This window comes from Carassius auratus, chromosome 2, assembly GCF_003368295.1.
Source record: "Carassius auratus strain Wakin chromosome 2, ASM336829v1, whole genome shotgun sequence".
Taxonomy (NCBI): Eukaryota; Metazoa; Chordata; class Actinopteri; order Cypriniformes; family Cyprinidae; genus Carassius; species Carassius auratus.
The window spans coordinates 3192692-3211291 of NC_039244.1; the positions used below are offsets into that span (position 1 = coordinate 3192692).

The following is an 18600-nucleotide window of genomic DNA, read 5'->3' on the forward strand; positions in this document are numbered from 1 at the left end:
TGTTGTAAAGACAGACAAAAGTCTTATAGGTTTGGAATGACTTGAGGGCAAGTAAATGATTTTTTGTGTGAACTTTACCTCTAAGAGCGAAGACCAAGAATAATGACTCTCCAAATCTCATCAATTATCAACTCCAAAGTTGGTTTGATTTCTGCAATAAAAAACACAGACATCAATGGTCTTAATGAAATGAGCACGTAATCACACTGTTGTTGCATCAAAATGTGAAGTAAACTGGCAGGAGACAACAGAAAAATTTATTTTCTAAAAATAACTTACATAAAATCTCAAAGGAATGATGCTCTCCCATGTCTCTTGCTTTTAACATCTACAAAAACAAAAAACAAACATTATTTTACTCTTAGTAAAAAACAACAACAACTGATAACATGAAATTATGAAGTTTACTTGCCTTAAACGATCTTTCCCTCCCTTCAGAAGAAGCTGAGAAAACCACCTCCTCACACAAGCAGACTTGTGTGTCCTTAACTGCAGTTAGTTTGAGTTCTGCAAAGAGGGGCATCAATGGTTTCAATAAAATATTAACATATACATACATACATATATATATAAAATCACACTGTTTTTGCATCAAAATGTGAAGTTAACAGGCAGGACACAACAGAAACATTAATTTTCTAAAAAAAAAAAACGTAACAATAATTTAACTTACATCAGTCTCAAAAGAATGAAGTTATCTTGTCTCTGGATTTCAACATCTAAAAAAAAACACACACATTATTTTAGTCTTAGTAAAAATAAAGATAACTTGATGTTATTCTGAAGTTTACTCTCCTTAACCCGTCTGTCCCTCTCTTCAGAAGAACACCTCCTCCTCATCCTCACACAGGTCTGTGACTCCTCACACAAACAGCTTCTGTCTGTGTCTTTAACTCTCAGCGCGAGGACAATGAAGACAGGAGCTGGACAAGTCTGAAATATTACATGTAAAACATACTTTTAACAGTTACCACTTCAACAGCCTCAAAATAATTATGCTAGTCTTTACTACACAATGCCGTTTCCTTTAGGAGACAAACATACATTCAGTTTAACCGCGAAAAAAAAAGACAAATTCACATGAGCGTAACCGTGACCATAACCGTCTGTTAACGCCTCAAAGAGAACGGATAATGTAAAATCTTATGTAAATATGACAAAATACAATCACAGACGTTATATTAAAAGTACATCCTCCGTTCAGTAACGTTACATGAGGCAGTTAAGACCTCCGTGTCCGAGGCGAAAACCGCGTCCGTTTTTTTATATATAACGTATACAACGTTAAGCTCCTTTGTTTCCGCCTTTCATAAAACCTTCCGCCTTTCATACAACCGGGTAAACAATAAAAGATAACTTTACATTTTGAATATTTAACGTTACTTACCATAGTCTTTCACTCGCTTCTCGCTTCAATCACGCTGAGAAAATGGCGGCTGCTCGCACTGGAGACGTACGATTTTGACGTGACGTGCGTGCTCTCCTTCACGTCCGCGTCCTCAACCCACCCCCGCTGGGTTAAAATAGATAGTTATTTTCAACCCAAACTTGGGTTAAAACATCCCAAAGTCCTATCCAACGGCCTCAACCCAGCAGTTGGGTTGAAAAAACAACCCAGCGTTTTTTAGAGTGCATGGAAAACGCTAAGCACGCCTTTCTCCTCCTTTCCAAAGCGCTCAGGCAGAAGCGCTCATGAGGCGTCTGTCTTTGCTAAGCAACAATGACGTGCTCTCTCCATGAGACGCGGAAATTTCAGCGAAGGATAAATGGATTTGCAGCTCTAAAAATCGCTTGCAGTAGCTCTGCTACTAAATTTATTTCAAAATTGCAATACATATACAACTACGATCAGCTGTTCCTTCATCTTGGCTGAGCTCTCAAACTTGTTACGGGAAAGGATGAAGCTGATTGGTTGGTTCTTGTCACATGACCCGCGGTGCGCTTGCGGCATTCTGAAAAGTTGAGATGTTTTTACATTTTGCTGTATCTAAAACGTATCGAACCGAACCGAACCGTGACATCAGTGTATCATATCGAACCGAACCGTGAATTTTGTGAACCGTTACACCCCTAATATATATATATATATATAAAATACAATAGTGATTAAGAAAATGTAAGAAAATAAATGTTTAAAGTTGTAAATCTTTTCTTCTGTGGTGATGTAAACTCAGAAATTGCTGAAAAAGTCAAAATTGCAAGTTAAGAATTCTGACTCTTCTCAGAGTTCCGATTTGACATTTCACACTCCTTTTCTCAGAATTCTGAGTTTTTACCTAGCAATTATGTTTATATATCACAATTCTGACTTCATTTTTAGAATCACCAAGATACAAAATACACCCTTTTTGTGCTAGACATTACCTCTTCCTTTTACAAGACAGTTATTCCCTACACCCTTCAAAGAACAGGCTTGGTAATACTACTGGTGTTATTATGGCATGTTTCCATGATCTTGTATAGCCTCCCCACTATCCATGTTGAAAGATTAGGGCCTTTCGCACTGATTTAGTTTCAGAACTCAATGTACAGTACTAGCACAAACTATTTCCTGTAACCATTTAAAGTGTTGCATTTGCACAGAGAGTGTGTATTAGAACGTGAGGTAAACCGGCGGTCGACAGCAAGGTCATTTGTGTGCAGCTTTCAACAACTTTATCAAAGAAGAACAACGTCAACAACAGGAGGATGAGGACACTGTGATCGGAGCTGTGTTTTTGTTGCGTCTTGCGGGTTTCACAATAATGGTCATGGAATGTCAACGTATACGTAAAGCGATTGAAAGAATGGAAAAGAGGACTAAGAATCTCCAACGACAACTGGCACTGCTACATTTGCTACAAGTGCCTGCACTTCAGCATCCTCTATTTGTCATACTTGCGAGTTGACAAAATGTTTAGAGTATGTTACACAGCATTGTAAATAATGGCAGATGGGGACGTTTTAGAACGCGTTTGGCCAATGTCTACGTAGGTCATGGTTAGACCCTTTTACAGAGTAGGATCTAATTTAATTCTCTAAAAAGGCATGTCAGAATTAAAAATCAACACCGCAGGAAAATGCCCAGATGTAGGTAGTTCCACAATTAGTTCTGGTACTATGAAAAGGTTCCTGCGGTGCGAAAGGCCCTAATATGTGTATCTTTAGTCAAATGCATTTACATTGTGACATCAAATCAAAAATGGGCAAAAAGGCGGGAGCTACACACTGAAGCCACGCCCACCTAGCATGACGGCAGTGTCAGCAGCGGCAATCCACCTGTCACTCAGTTGGCCACGCCCTTAATTATGCAGAACTTTAAGTTTTGAGAATACTATCATCTGCATGTTTGATCATATTATAGAATATTTGATCTTTTCCTGGAGCTGATTGCTTAAATTGACTCTTTTAGGTTACCATATCTCAAAATCCACATCTAATACTCCTGTCCCATAAGGTTTTCTATTATAAATACATTGATGTTGCATTAAAATGTCCTGTCTTTTCCTTCTATAATTCTCATCAACATTTTCCTTACTATGTGCGTTTTGAAAGGTTTTGACTAATATTTCTGCCTTTTCCTTTTCTGTTATAGCTGTTAATCCTTATCCTGTTAATATCGGAATATTCCTAGTTTTATACATCCCAATCATCTTCTTTAACATACCCCATACCTCACCCAATTCAGTTTCTTTTACCTATCGATGAACAACACTCTTGCCTGGATTTCTTTTTTGCCTGTTTGATTTTCCTCCTAGCCTGAGCTCTTTCTTTCTGATATTCTAATACTGCCTTTGTATTCAATGTTCTTTTTAGGATTCTAAAAGCTTTATTTAAATTTTTAAAAGCATTAGAACATTCCACCATGGAACAACTTTATCCCTTCTGTTTCTTTTAATTTGCTTTTGGAATGGATTCTTCTGCTGCTCTCATTAATATGGAACTCAATCTATCTGAACACTTTTCCTGGAATAACAAAGTCCATCTGTGGTTTAAGCCAAGTCCCCTGAACATATATGACATCTGGGAGATTTATTAACTCATGGATCATTCTTTTGAACTATTGGCCATTCGCAGATAAACTCCTAGTATTCCATTGTACGATCCTACAGGGCATCTTATTTGTTTAGCCTTTGCATGCATGTTTATATCACATTTATAAAGGGGTTTAATGTTTAATGTTTATGTCTTGCAGGTCCAGCTGGATACATCTTGACAATATGTAAAGGGGTGTAACATTTCCATCAGACGATTGAGGTATTTGGCCAATCACAACGCACTGAATAGCTGGCCAATCACAGCACACCTTGCTTTTCAGACTGATTAGCTTTGTAAAAATGTACAGTACTATGTACAAATGTAAATGTAAATGTAAAGTAATGTTTTTTTTTTTTTTTTTTTTTTTTACCTTGAACTGCATAAACTCTTTTCATTAAACCAAATACACAAAATAATGTTATTTTTAGCAGCATCATATGACCCATTTAATTAAATCATGACCACAAATGAAGGACATCATAATAATCAATAAAACTAGAAATCGGGAATTAACGTTAATTATTATTTCTTAGCAGTTCTCACGTTGGCTATGTAAACTTTGCATCATTTTAAGGTTATAAAATAAAACTTATTTGAAAACCGTTAAAGTTACTCATTCTCCGATTGCTCTCCGTGTCGTCCATGTTTAGTTCTCCAAATCAGAAGGTGGCGCTGTTACAAAAGAATGTAAAAAATGTCATAAAGATTTTCCTCCGTTTTGAATCGTAAACGATACTGACGGACCTTCAACCTACTATTGAGCAATAAACTCTCGGTCATTATCCAGCATGCTGGATCTCAGGGTCAAGCTTTATGGCTCGTTTCTGTATCAGTGTTGGGGAGTAACTAGTCAAGTCAAGTCTGTCAATTCTTCCACATGTAGAGTAAATACACTCAGACCCTTGGTGCAAACAAACACTAACAGAATTACAGATAAAACATAAAATACAACTATACAAATAAGGTCATATAAAAACATAGATAAGTAAAGCAGCACAAGGTACATGTCAGATAGTACCAGTGCAGATATAACGATTGCAGGTGTAAAATAGCTTATTCAGTCTGATTAAAATGACAGCAGTTCTTTACACAAAAACAATATCAGTAAACTATTTCTTATGATTTTAAATCTGCATTGAACTTCAGATCGATCTCAAAGTAAAAGGTGGTACTAAAGTCTAATTTGGTGGTGGATGTGTTCAAATTCGATCGTCTTAATTCAAGTCATGAAGGATTTTGAAAGTCTGACAGTGTTGAGCACCACTTTAAGGCCAACACTGCATGATGTAAATGTTAGAAAATGATTAACAGTTGAAAATAAACATTATTAGAAATTTTGAAAAGTAATCAAAAAGTAAAAGTAATCATTAAAGTAATTAAAAAAGTCACACTACTATTACATTTTAAATAGGGTGACTTGTAATCTGTAACCTATTAGATTTCCTAAGTAACCTTCCCAACACTGATCAGCAGTACACTCACTTGCAGTCAGAAGAGGACTCACAGGTTACACACACGAGCTTCTGATCGAGGACAGCAGTGGAAATGAAGGGGTATTTGGGCTTTTTTCTGCTGATCGCTGCCCTCACAGCCTACATGTGGAGAGATACGTTTGATCCAGGTCAAGACAAAAGCTTTTTGCTGTTATTATGTTAATTTTAATATCAAATGCCATATTCTAGTCCTTAATTTGCTGCATGACTAATATAAACATTTCATATAGCCTACTTTGTGATTTTTTTTTTTTAAGTGGTAACACTTTACAATAAGGTTCATTAGTTCACATTATTTAACTACTTTAGTTACATACAATAACAACATTTCGACAGCATTTATTAATCTTAGTTAATGTTAACTGCATTATTAAAATTAAAAGTTGTGCTTGTTAACATTAGTTAATGCACTGTGAACTAACATGAACAATGAACATCTGCATTTTCATTAATTAACATTAACAAAGATGAATAAATACATGTCAAGTCACCTCTATTTATATAGCGCTTTAAACAAAATACATTGCGTCAAAGCAACTGAACAACATTGATTAGGAAAACAGTGTGTCAATAATGCAAAATGAAAGTTAAAGGCAGTTCATCATTGAATTCAGTGACGTCATCTCTGTTCAGTTTAAATAGTGTCTGTGCATTTATTTGCATTCAAGTCAACGATATCGATGAAGTGACCCCAACTAAGCAAGCCAGAGGCGACAGCGGAAAGGAACATGTACAATGTATTGTTCATTGCTTGTTCATGTCAGTTAATGTATTAACTAACATTTACTAATGGCAGAGGTGGAAAGTAATGAATAACATTTACTCGCATTACTGTAATTGAGAAGCTTTTTGTGTACTTCTACTTTTTAAAAGTAGTTTTTAAAACCTCCAATTTTACTTATACTTAAATATTTAGTTTTAAGTATTTTACTTCACTGCATTTTAAAAACGCGACAATTTTGGAGTAAAAATAAATAAATAAATAAATATCTCCCTGTAAACTACTGCAGTAAATAATGGGCAGGAGAGCAAATTGGCGCCAAAATCACAAGAAAGATAGATACATAAAGGGTTACTCCACCCATAATTTTTTGTCATTAATCACTGTCGTTTCAAACCCATAAAAGCTTCGATATGGTCTTCATTTTGACAAGCATTTTTGATTTAGTCAAAGTCTTTATCTTGAGACAAAAATGCTTAAGAGTCTTAGTCACATTTTAGTCTTTCATTGTTTTAGTTTTTTGTGTGTTTTAGTCGATGAAAAGTCATTGCATTTGTGTCAACTTTTAGTCATTATTTTAGTCAAACTGCAGTTACAAACATTTATTTTGGTAGCTATTTTATATGTAGATTTAAAACAAAAATAGTAATTAATTCTTCTCTCTTTAGACCGAATCATTTAGCTTATGAGAAATTTGAATCAAGGATTAAATTTGAAAAAACTTAAAGGACAATTTTCATTTTTGGGTGAACTATCCCTTTAAACAATAGTTAAAAGGGAGCAACTTAAAAATTATAGTTGTTCAAATATATATATATATATATATATATATATATATATATATATATATATATATATATATATATATATATATATATATATATATAATATATTTTTTTAAAAAAGCACAATAAGACGTACTGTATATGAAATACAAATTAAACTTTTTATTATTATTATTTTATTTTTTTTGACACAGTAGGTTTACTTAGCATGAGTACATTTATTTAACATCTTTTGCTTTTTAACATTAATGACATGGATAGGTACTAAATAGGAATGCTATCCCTTTAAGATGGAAGGCATGAATGTAATAGTGACACACGTTCAGTTTTTTACCCACCTGTTCACCTTCACTTAATCCATAGCTGTATTTTCATGAGATACTCTATAGGATGTATTTTAAGTGTCCGGTAGTCCTCAAATAACATTATAATAGTCCAATCTCATCCCGTTAACTAAAATGCAGCATAAATTAAAAAAAAAAAATACAAAAATGCTGGTTAACAAATATTCTTTGCCTAGTCCTCGTTGACAAAATTAAAACTGCTTCGTTTGTCTTCGGAAAATAATTTAAGATATTTTGGATGAAAACCGGGAGGCTTGTAACTGTCCCATAGACTTCCAAGTAAATTACATCTCCAGAAAAGGTCCAGAAAAGTATGACAGACAAGGTCAGAATAGTCCATCTGTCATCAGAGATTCAATCTTATCAATTTTATGAAGCGATGGGAGTACTTTTTGTACGAATCCATCTGTGTCTCTCCGCATCACCGTAGCGCCATTTTGGAGAATTTGAGCTGTAGGCAGCTTACACTTTTCTGTTTCAGCCGCAACACAAGGATATATTTTCTGTGTATTTACCAGGGGCGGTTCTAGGGTGAGTTGATATCCGGGGCTTAGTCTAGAAAAATCCATCAAATATAAAATTTGGAATACAGAAATATGACATTTAAAAAAATTAGAATGGTACTTTGTCACTAGATGGCGGCATGCCTGAGTGAGTCGGTCTGTCATTTAATCAATGGAATCGTTTGGAAATGGATGATTCATTCAGAAAAAAAGTAACCAACTGTTTTTATGAATGGGTCAGCGAATCATTTACTAAAGCAAATTTGTTCAGTAAACACCGCTGTGTGTTGCTGCAGAGCACAACAACATGCTTTGTGTGAAACCATTTCCTTTGCGAAATAAAGACTGTGCTGCGAAACCGTTAACTGTTAGATGTTCAAAATGTAACGTTAAATCAGACACAATTTAAAACCGAAAAAGAAATATAATACTATGATTAAAATGTACAGATAGGCTACCTGAAGCTGTTGTATCTTGGCGTTCAAGTGTTGGCTGGGGTGGTTTTACTTGATTTTTTTTTTTGAAGAATTTTGAAATATCCATTTTAATTTTCAAATAAATTGATCTAGTAAAATACTACACGCCAACAAACCGCCTGCCTCCAAAAGACCTCATTTCATTGGCTGGATCATACAGACGCTCATCAATGGTTGGCCAGTTTACATGTCAGTCAGAAGCACTAGACTCATTATCATTAAAACATTTAATACATATGTTATATAATATATTGCAAAATATACAAATGATTGCCGCTTTTAATATATTGCAGTATATTGGAAAATTATAAATATATATAAGAATATATGCCTAATATATTACATGATATTTTCCAATATATTGCAATATATTTTTGTTTCATAAGGGTTACCTCTATGCCAGGGGCGTCAAACTCAATTCCTGGAGGGCCGGAGCCCTGCATAGTTGATTCAACCCTTATTCAACACACCTGATCCAATCACACCTAATCAAGTCTTTCAGGCGTATTTGAAAGCTACATTGTATATGTGTTGAAGCAGGGTTGGACAAAACTCTGCAGGGCTCTGGCCCTCCAGGAATTGGGTTTGACACCCCTGCACTAGACTTTTCATTTCATTGACTTCCATTCATATGCATGCGCAATAGCAGAGTTCAGGTTGGCTTAACTTTGACATGTGAATTCACATCACGTGAATGTTTGAGACCAACAAAGACCAAAACATATGTATCATCAATATATTATTAAATGTATTGAAATATATTAAATATTAGAAAATAAAAAGGGAAATAATATATTACAATATATTACAATATATTTTAAGAAATATATTGGTAAATATATTTTCCTTTCCTAAGGGAAGGTAAATACTGTACTTGCATTGTTGCATTGGTGGTTAAAATTAACCTTTGACAGTTTAGCAAAAGATTTTGCACAAATTACTCAAAAAGACTGTTGCAGGGTGTGCAATATATATATATATATATATATATATATATATATATATATATATATATAGTTAGCGATTAAAATCGTAATTGTTGTTTTGATGATGCGCGATTTGACATTATCAATATTTTTCCTTAAACCAAAACCTACAGAGTGCTGTGAGGTCTAGTAGATTATACTAGTGCACGTGCACTTTTAGACTGTGTTTTTTCACCGCATGATTCAGTCTGTTAAAATGTTTTAGAATGATTACAAAATGTAAGATATAGGGGTGGAAAATTAATATATTTATATAATTTCATGTAGTAAATAAATATCACACGAAGAGTCCCGTATTTCTCAAAAAAATCAGCATGATTACATAAAGATATTTTTTTTTGACAACAGTTCAATAAACAAGAAGTTAATTAAGAGACTTGCGTTTTAGACAACATATCATCCGTTTTTGCTTTATTTACTTGTACTTAAGTAAAATTGTATTTGTAATTGGTACTTTTACTTGAGTAGAATATTTTCATACTTTACTTTCCACCTCTGACTAATGGATCCTTATTGTAAAGAGTTACTTTAATGTTTCAGCAGTTCCTTGAATCTTCTGAAGACAACTATATTTTTAGACTGCTTTAACACTGGCTTTGCTTCCAAATTTAACTCAAAATACCAAGTGTTTGCAAGCAGTCCACAAGAACTTTAATCAACTTAACTCTAGTTTTGAAAATGGTTGGCCGACTCTTTTATTAGGGTTATGTAACTTATGGTTTGTTCATATCAATGTAACCTTGGTTAAAATGCATGTGCTGATGATGCGAAGCACATGTTTTGATCATGTTGATCATTTAGGGGCCTCAGAAATTTGAGCATCAAATATAGGCTTTATAGTTAAGATTGCTTTTAGCTTTTATAGTTTGACCTTTATGGGAGTTCAAGCCTTAAGTAATTCAGTGATCAAGTGGTGGCTGGTTAAAGTTACCTGAAAAGCAATGGGATGTCCTGAAGTGTGTTCCTGCACACAGAGTCTGTTCGGGGGGCCCGAGTGCTGATCACAGGGGCCAGTTCAGGGATTGGGGAGCAGATGGCCTACCATTATGCAAAGTTTGGAGCTCAGATCGTCATCACTGCCAGACGAGAAAATGCTTTAAAAACGGTCAGTTGTTTTGTCCCAGACCAGTTTTTAAACAATGGTTTATAATTGCTTTCAAAAACATATTTATGTCAAATAACACAGAGGCTGTCAAAGCTGAGAAATGTTAGAATTCTATGTAAGAGGAGCAATAATACAATGATTTTACATGAAAGTAAAAACTGAGCAAGTGAACAATAGAGATTTACAGAACTCATGCGCTGTCTGCGTCTGTCCTGTGGATGTTCAGGTGGTGCAGAAGTGTGTGAAACTGGGCGCTCAGAAGGCGATGTATGTGACCGGAGACATGTCTGTCCACGCCGACCCTGAGAGAGTCTTCAAATACGCTGTGGAAAAACTGGGTGAGAAGTGATTGCATCACACATTGCATGTGAAATACATAAGCTATTTGGAATAATTAAGATTATTTTCAACGTTTTTGAAAGAAGTTTCTTCTGCTCTCCAAAGCTGCATTTACTGATTTAAAATACACATTGCTCCCAAAATCCTGACGTTCAGGGACGTGCATTGTGTTTTCCAGAAAATGTATCAAAAAGAAAATCTAAGAATATGATTTCATTAAATAAATATGAGCACTGCACGTTTCAAAGTCAAAACACTGTACGGGTGCTTTTATATGAATGTGTCTCTGAAGGGAACCGACTGTCTTCAGATTTTCTTTTCATCTCTACTATAATGCCTGATAATGTAGTATTTATAACAAATTAGAATTTTCAGTAAGGCTTTCTGCTGTTTATGTTCAGATGAATGCGAATATCCACCCATGTTTTTACACAGAAAACACAGTTAAAAAAGCTGACAGTAATACTTTTGTTTTCAGTTATTATAAGAATTTATGTTTGACTCATCCATTTTCTTAAAAATGGTTGATGTTTATCATTTTATAAGACCTTTTTGTTTTTGTGAACTGTAAATAATGCATTTTTGCGGTTTAATACTGTATAGTCATTGTCCTGCCCTCACGCAGTTTATTTGTGAAGCTCTTTAAAGGTGTCATTAAATTCCCTATACTGATTCTTACAAATTCTGCAGATACCCTGTACATAATTAAATACAGTTCCTCTCTTGATATTTGTGTTTTGACAATGATTTGATTGACATTTCAACTTCTATCCAATTTATGATTTTTTTACTTCTTGAAGGGCTATCAGGGATTTTTGAGATTTTGTGTGCCCTGATACAATGAAAGTAGTAATATTGTGAAATATTTTTTACAATTTTAAATAACCATTTTCCATTATAATATATAATAAAATGTGAATGCTGTGATCAAGCATCATTTTTTAGCATCATTACTCCAGTCTTCAGTGTCACATGATCCTTCAGAAATCATTCTAATGATTTTTCATCAAATAAACACAGCCTTGGTGGGTGAAGAAACATCTTTAAAAAAAAAAAGAAAACCTAATTCTTCCCAACTTTGCCGAATGTATTCAGCATGATACTCCTAATATCCGTCCTGCAGGGGGGCTGGACTTTCTAGTGCTGAATCATGTTGGAGAAGTCAATATTGAACTCTGGAATGGAGACGCAGATTTTGTGAGGTCTCTCATGCAGGTCAAACACAGGATCTTGTTGCTGCAGTGTTGCAATTTTGTTGCATTTTCTTTCCACACAGATGTCTCAATTGTTACAGGTGAATTTTGTGAGTTTTCTGCAAATGGCCGGAGCAGCTCTTCCTGTTCTGGAAAAGTCTGGTGGATCCATCATTATAGTGTCTTCTTTGGCAGGTGAGTCTTTAACTTTTTTTGGTTCATGTCCAGTTAATATTAATCTAAATGAGTGGTTTTCAACCTGTGGTCCGCGGTGGTATTGCAGGTGGGCTGCCAATTATTTTCTGTTCATTTCTAGTCCATTCTAGGGATGTGCAATTAAAATAAATCGTCATAAAATCACGATTTGATTACAACTTTTTAATAGCTCTAATTAGTTTTCTTTTGGAAATATGTTTCAAATTAATCCTGAATGCATTTATGACTGTAAAATCATATCGGTGTGTGTCACAATCGCAAAATTGATCAAAGAAATCGTGATAGTTTTTTTTTTTTATATATATATATATATCGCACAGCTCAAGTTCATTCAATAAATAAAGTTAACAATCTAGCTTCTGAGTACTATGCTATTAACCCAACAATAGCAGGGTCAGTTAATTTTTTTGAAGTGGGCCGCGCAAACATATGTGTGTGGTTGTGTGGGCCGCGAGCTGAAAAAGGTTGGGAACCACTAATCTAAATATTTCTGCTAGAACTGAAAAAGTTGGCTCTTTTCCTCCCTGATTCAGGTAAGGTGGCGAGTCCGTTTGTGGCTCCATATGCCTCGACCAAGTTTGCTTTGAATGGATTCTTTGGAGCGTTGCAGAATGAACTGGCAATCAAGAAGAGCAACGTTTCCATTTCCATCTTGATCATCGGACTGGTCGACACAGAAGCAGCAATGAATAAGATCAAGTTGGTTTTATGTTTTAACACTTTTTTAACCACTGCAGACAAAAATGAGGACTTTGTTTTGTATGTTTGGAATATCAGAAATGCTATATTCAGCCAAAGTAATAACAATTTTTTTTTTTTTTTAAATGCAAATGTAATTTTTTTTTTTTTTTTTTTGCCTAACATGAGTTCCCTGGGTATCGAACCCCACAGCCTTTTGCGCTGCTTACACAATGCTCTACCACTGAGTCACAGGAACATACTAAAATGTTAGTATGTTACGTAACAATTTTTTCAAGTAAATTATATAATAATTACAGCTTTTTTCTTTCTTTTTTTAAATCATCATTTCTATCACAAAGCCATTTATATGTTTATAAGTAACTGAAAAAAGCACAAATGTCAGGGCATGACAAAACTTTTCCAGGCCCCAAAAATACCCTTGGACCTCAGAGGTAAATCACATTTTGTTGCTTTGCAGCTTGAAATTAATTTTTGAATATTTAAAATAAACATTTTAGTTAAATTTTTTGAAAAAGATAATTTTAACGAAGTAAAAAAATAAATAAAAATAAATGCCATTTATCACTTTGGTTATAACTGTAACATTGAGTCAAAGGCAAGCGGATACATTTGCAGCTTTTATTAATCACGGTCAGAAACAGACAAGGTCAATCAACAGTGTCAGGGATAACACAGATAACCCAGAGACATAGACGTCTCGCAGGCAGAGGTCGGGGCAGGCAGCAATCAGCATAAACAGTCGAAAAACAAGAGAAATGGTCAAAGGGGCAGGCGGCAGAGAATAACAGGGCAAGATAATACACGACAGGAACAAACACAAGGAAACCGCTCTGAAATGTCAGACTGGGCTAAACAAGACCTCGCAATCACTGATAGTCCAAACACCATAGAGGTGAGTGGTAATGAGGAACACCTGGTAGTGGTTAGCCTTAAGCACGGGATTATTGGAAATAGAGTTCAGACACCAAATGCAAGAGTCCTGAGTGGAGTGCCCTCTACTGGAGTTCATGTGACCATCTTGAAAAAACATGCAAATTAACATGCGATTTGCATCTTTAAAAAAATTAAATAAAAATACATCCATTAATCTGTTAATAATAATAAAGTCTGTTAATATTATTATGAGCAAACATGAACTGACAATGAACATTTGTATTTTTATTAATTAAAGTTTTGTCCAGATCTTTCGAGGACTAGTTGCGGTTCAAATGCAATCAATGTTCCGTTCTATTCTGTGCATCACTCAAGATATTTTTAGGAAGCAGTTTATGAATTAATTTGCAGTTTGTCCTCAGGCTCATTTATCTTGTTACTTTGGTGATCTATTATAGTGGACAGAACAGTGTGCTAAACATAACTATCGACACCAGACGCCTCTCATTTTCTTCTGGATCATGATTCATCGTTCAAGCAACTTCACACACACTGACACAACCCACTGACTGTAAAGGAACATGTCTGGGCAATAGTTTTTTTCTTTTTTTAAATATTGTCTATATTAAGCACATTTTACCTGTCAGTTTGCATTAATTTCACTATCATACAGTCAATATGGTTTTTAAATGCATCATAGTAGTACTTGGCTAAATCACCCATAACTGTATTCTCTATCGAATCTCTCTGCAGAGGATTCAGCACGATGACTGCCTATCCTGCCATTGAAGCTGCTCTGAACATCATCAAAGCTGGGGCGACCCGTCAGAGAGAGGCCTACTACCCCTGGTTCCACTACTTCACCTGCCTGATCAATAACATCTTCCCCTTCGGGAAGGATATTCTGCTATTAAGCCTAGAATAAGGACTAAAACAGCTGCATAGTTCAGACAATAAAGCAACTGTATGTAAGGTTTTTACCTTGAAATATTAAAATCATTCCAAACGTCTGTGATGAGAATGTGTAAGTTGGTTTAGCAGATCAGAAAAGGCTGATCGCTTTCCACAGCAACAAATGCATGTGTACAGCTATCCTCTGTATTAGGACAGTGATATATTTATCACACTGAAGTCCTCTCTAAACGCTAGGAAGCGCCAAAGTCACAAAAATCCATAAAACTACACATAGTTGCTTTTACAAACAGGATTTTCATTATTTCCTAAGAACATATGCATTGTGATGAATGAATGTTTTATGTGCACTTCAGCCAATTTTTACATTTTAGAAATTAAAAGTAAAAGCAGGTCACCGTAATTTTTCATCAATAGTTTTTATGAATTTAAATATTATATTTATACCCCATTACAAAGCCACATGTGTAAGACAAGCCATCAAAACATTGTAAACATTACAAACACACAATCAATTCATTATAAATCCCAGAACAAATAACATTCAACACAAGATGAAAAGAAAACGCTATTAATCACACTTAAGGAATTATTTGTTGCTTAAGAAATCTATAAGGAAGACTTTTAAAAGCTACTGCTAAATTCTTCAAATGTTTGTGCATTTATTTGTCTGAAATCGTTGAATTAATTTTTGAACCAAGACTATGCTTTTGGGATTTGAACTTGCAGAGATATATATTGTTTAATTAAATTGTTTATTAAACACTGCATCAGTTATCCACAGTCTTCATTTAAAAACAAATGTTGAAATATTAACGTCAGACGTGGGATTTGCAAAACTTTAACAAAAAAGTATTTCCCCCGTGTGATATTTTTATAATTATAAATATAATTGGAGACCCAAACCACTTGATAAAACCACTGAAGGATGTAAAATCTTCAATTAAACCGTTGTTCCTCTGGTTGTTGTGACACAGAGACATTGCGACAATTCATTTCCATTTGTAAAAGTCATTTATAATTAATCATTTGAAAGCCTCCAACCATTAAAAGCTTTTTCTGGTGAAGCTGTACCATTATTTAAGTTTTCTAAGTATAACCATAATACAAACCTTACATGTTATATGGGTCATACTGGTTAATGAGCAACCATGAAAGCAAAGTCAAAACCATCAAGAGTCAATGTGAGGCATCGCAACTGTCTGTCAGAAGCTGATAACTGTTATAAGTGAAACATTAATCTTATATATGAAAGTTTTAGGTTCACAGGAACATAAAGTGACTGCACTTTTGAACACTTTTTGAGCTCAACTTCATGTCTGATTTTATGTGCTTATCAGCTGCTGTATTTAAACACTTCAGATATCAGTCCTCATACTGCCCTTATAAAAAACAACCACAAGGACAGCAGATAAAAAGATTTATGGGAAGCAGAAAAAATCTTCAGAAATTTACACAAAACATCAAATGTAACAGACAAGAAAAAGACAAATCACATGAGAAATGAATAAAATAAAAATACAGTAAGTCAACAATTTGAATTTCACAGGATTAAAACCAATATGAAAATATTTTTATATTTAGTTTTAAAAATATTTAAAGAACAGTAAATAATAAATGAAATACTATTGAAAGAGGAAAGCAGATAATAGTATCACCACACTTTATAACCGTACTCTGATATTGATGACAACTGTTAATTCTCCCAAATATTACTTTAAAAAATATATAATTAAGTGAACATTCAAATGGTATTTGCTGTGCATCGCTGTACTTGAATGCATGAACATAGCAATGGAAACTGCATGTGTGAGAAATCAGTCACTGAAAAAAATACAATTAAATATTTACAATTAATATATTGCTTGAAAAAATGAATAATAATAATTAAATAAAAAAACATCAGAATCCATTGCTACTTTTAACTGGCTGTCAATGGAAAATAATCTTTCAAGCTGAACTCAGATGTCTCTGCATCAGGCCTGACTGCCACTAACAGATGCTTGCAGGAACCATCATCCACAAGAGTTCTTTGCCAAGTGTGATGAGAATAAATCCCAAATCAGCACATATTTATTTATGATTAAAAAACAGATAGTTCCAGTACTTGATTCTGATTGGTTGAGCCAAGTTCGAAGCTATAAAAAATTACTGTGATTTTAACGGTAATTCTGGCAACCACAGTTGCCGTATTTTTACAGTTTATTTTACGGATTATTTTTTACAGTGTATTGTAAATTACACCACAAACTTACACCATTGTTTACTTCTGTGTATTGCTCGGCAATCACTTTGTTGAAACCACAACTGTTTCTGAGCAACTACATTGTTTGGTGGAAGAATACTGTTTTTATCAATATCATCACACTTTATTTGCTCTATTTTATTCTGTGAAACCTTACTACTTATGTGGAATAACAATACAATATTTATAAAAGCAATAAGCCCCGTGAAGCTATTTATAACAGCTAAGGGGGTTCAATCAATATCCTTTCAATACAATGCTTACAAAAATTTACAGTTTTGCTTTAAAAAGTCAACATACATAAAAAAAAAAACTAAAATCACAATAATAACAATAACAACAATAGTAATAATTATTTCAACTTAACAACACAAAATAAAATACAGTCTTTCAGTCTTTAAGTTGTCTGTTTATTATTAGAGATGAGTTAATGAAATTAGCAATGCTAATGAAAGAAGATTGACAGTTGTCCCAAAATGTATTATTTAGCATTACTTAAAAAATGTCTAACAATCATTGCATTAAATTAAAATATAATAAACAAGAGTTGTTCATTTAAAGATGCACAAACACACTCTGCAAGCAGATGATTTACATTTGATTTGAAACAACCACAAAAAAACAAAAAAACAAAAACAAATAAAAGACAATGACCAAATAAACATGTTATAAATAAATACATAAATACAAATAAATGTAAAAATTTAATAATTATTTTTAATTTAAATACAAATAAATGTACCTTTTTAATACCTTGACCAAAAAAATAATAAATAATAATTATTATTATTATAATAACAAATATAAAGGCTAAAGAGAGAGAGAGAGAGAGAGAAAGAGAGAGAGAATCAACCAATAAATTAACAAATAAAAATGTATGTCTCATAAATCACAGTGGTATTCGTGTGCCACAAACTTCTGTGTGATTACATCTTGGACAAATCTGTATGCATACTAACATCTACCATTCCACGTTTGATATCTATTTTTTGTCGTCTTCTTCACAGGGAAATTAATTCTGATCTTATGGGGCTGTTAGTGAGATGTATGTGACGGGATGTTTGTGCAAGAGCTGTCCAAACCAAAGTTTTTGTTGATTAAAATCTGATCGGGATGGAGCGGCGATGGCAGAGACTCGGCACTTTGGTTTGCAAAGCTCAGCAAAACAGCAACGAGCAAATGAACACAGAGAGATCCATCGCCATACAAACACACATCTGATATCTGCTCCAGGTGTCCTCCAGTGCTCCAGCGTTACTCACTGCAGAGCGGATTATGGGCAAATAATTTTCAGCTTTAACCCGCTGATTGTCCTCATGAGGGGGATCTTGTTTTATATTTTAGTTCAGTGATGTTTTTTTTTTTTTTTTACCTGAATATGAAATTTTCAACTTGTAATTTTAAGTTTACAAAAATAAGATTTTCAAATTTTATATAAAATAAGTATATTTCCAAAATGTTTTACTCTAAAACTGTGAGAAAATGAAAGCCACACATCTAAACAAATTGTGTTCCAAATTTGACGTTGATATCGCAAAAATGAGCTTGCAGTAAGATTTAGATTGGGTGCAGTACCAAACATTTCCACTAGATGAAATTCTTTATTCCATTCATTTCCAAAGCAGTCATTTTTGACAGCAAGGTGTACAAGTGTTACTATTTTTTCAGGACCATTCAACCTTTTGGTGTG

The 18600-nt window shown here is 34.0% G+C and overlaps 1 protein-coding gene across 1 annotated transcript; it reads left to right on the top strand.

Moving 5' to 3' along the window:
- Window positions 1–5470: 5470 nt before the first annotated feature.
- Window positions 5471–15196, top strand: hsd11b1lb (hydroxysteroid (11-beta) dehydrogenase 1-like b). The gene is made up of 7 exons (XM_026278367.1): window positions 5471–5638; window positions 10300–10430; window positions 10657–10768; window positions 11893–11984; window positions 12064–12157; window positions 12712–12877; window positions 14507–15196. Exons 1-7 carry the CDS (start codon window positions 5563–5565, stop codon window positions 14676–14678), a joined length of 843 nt encoding a protein of 280 aa, XP_026134152.1. The 5' UTR covers window positions 5471–5562; the 3' UTR covers window positions 14679–15196.
- The last annotated feature ends 3404 nt before the right edge of the window (window positions 15197–18600 follow it).

Excerpts from the sequence above, each read along its gene's own strand:
- hsd11b1lb (XM_026278367.1), top strand. The coding sequence starts at position 5,563 with ATGAAGGGGTATTTGGGCTTTTTTCTGCTGATCGCTGCCCTCACAGCC. Across the intron at positions 5,639-10,299 it reads GAGAGATACGTTTGATCCAG|AGTCTGTTCGGGGGGCCCGA; the intron begins GTCAAGACAAAA and ends TCCTGCACACAG. Across the intron at positions 12,158-12,711 it reads TATAGTGTCTTCTTTGGCAG|GTAAGGTGGCGAGTCCGTTT; the intron begins GTGAGTCTTTAA and ends TCCCTGATTCAG.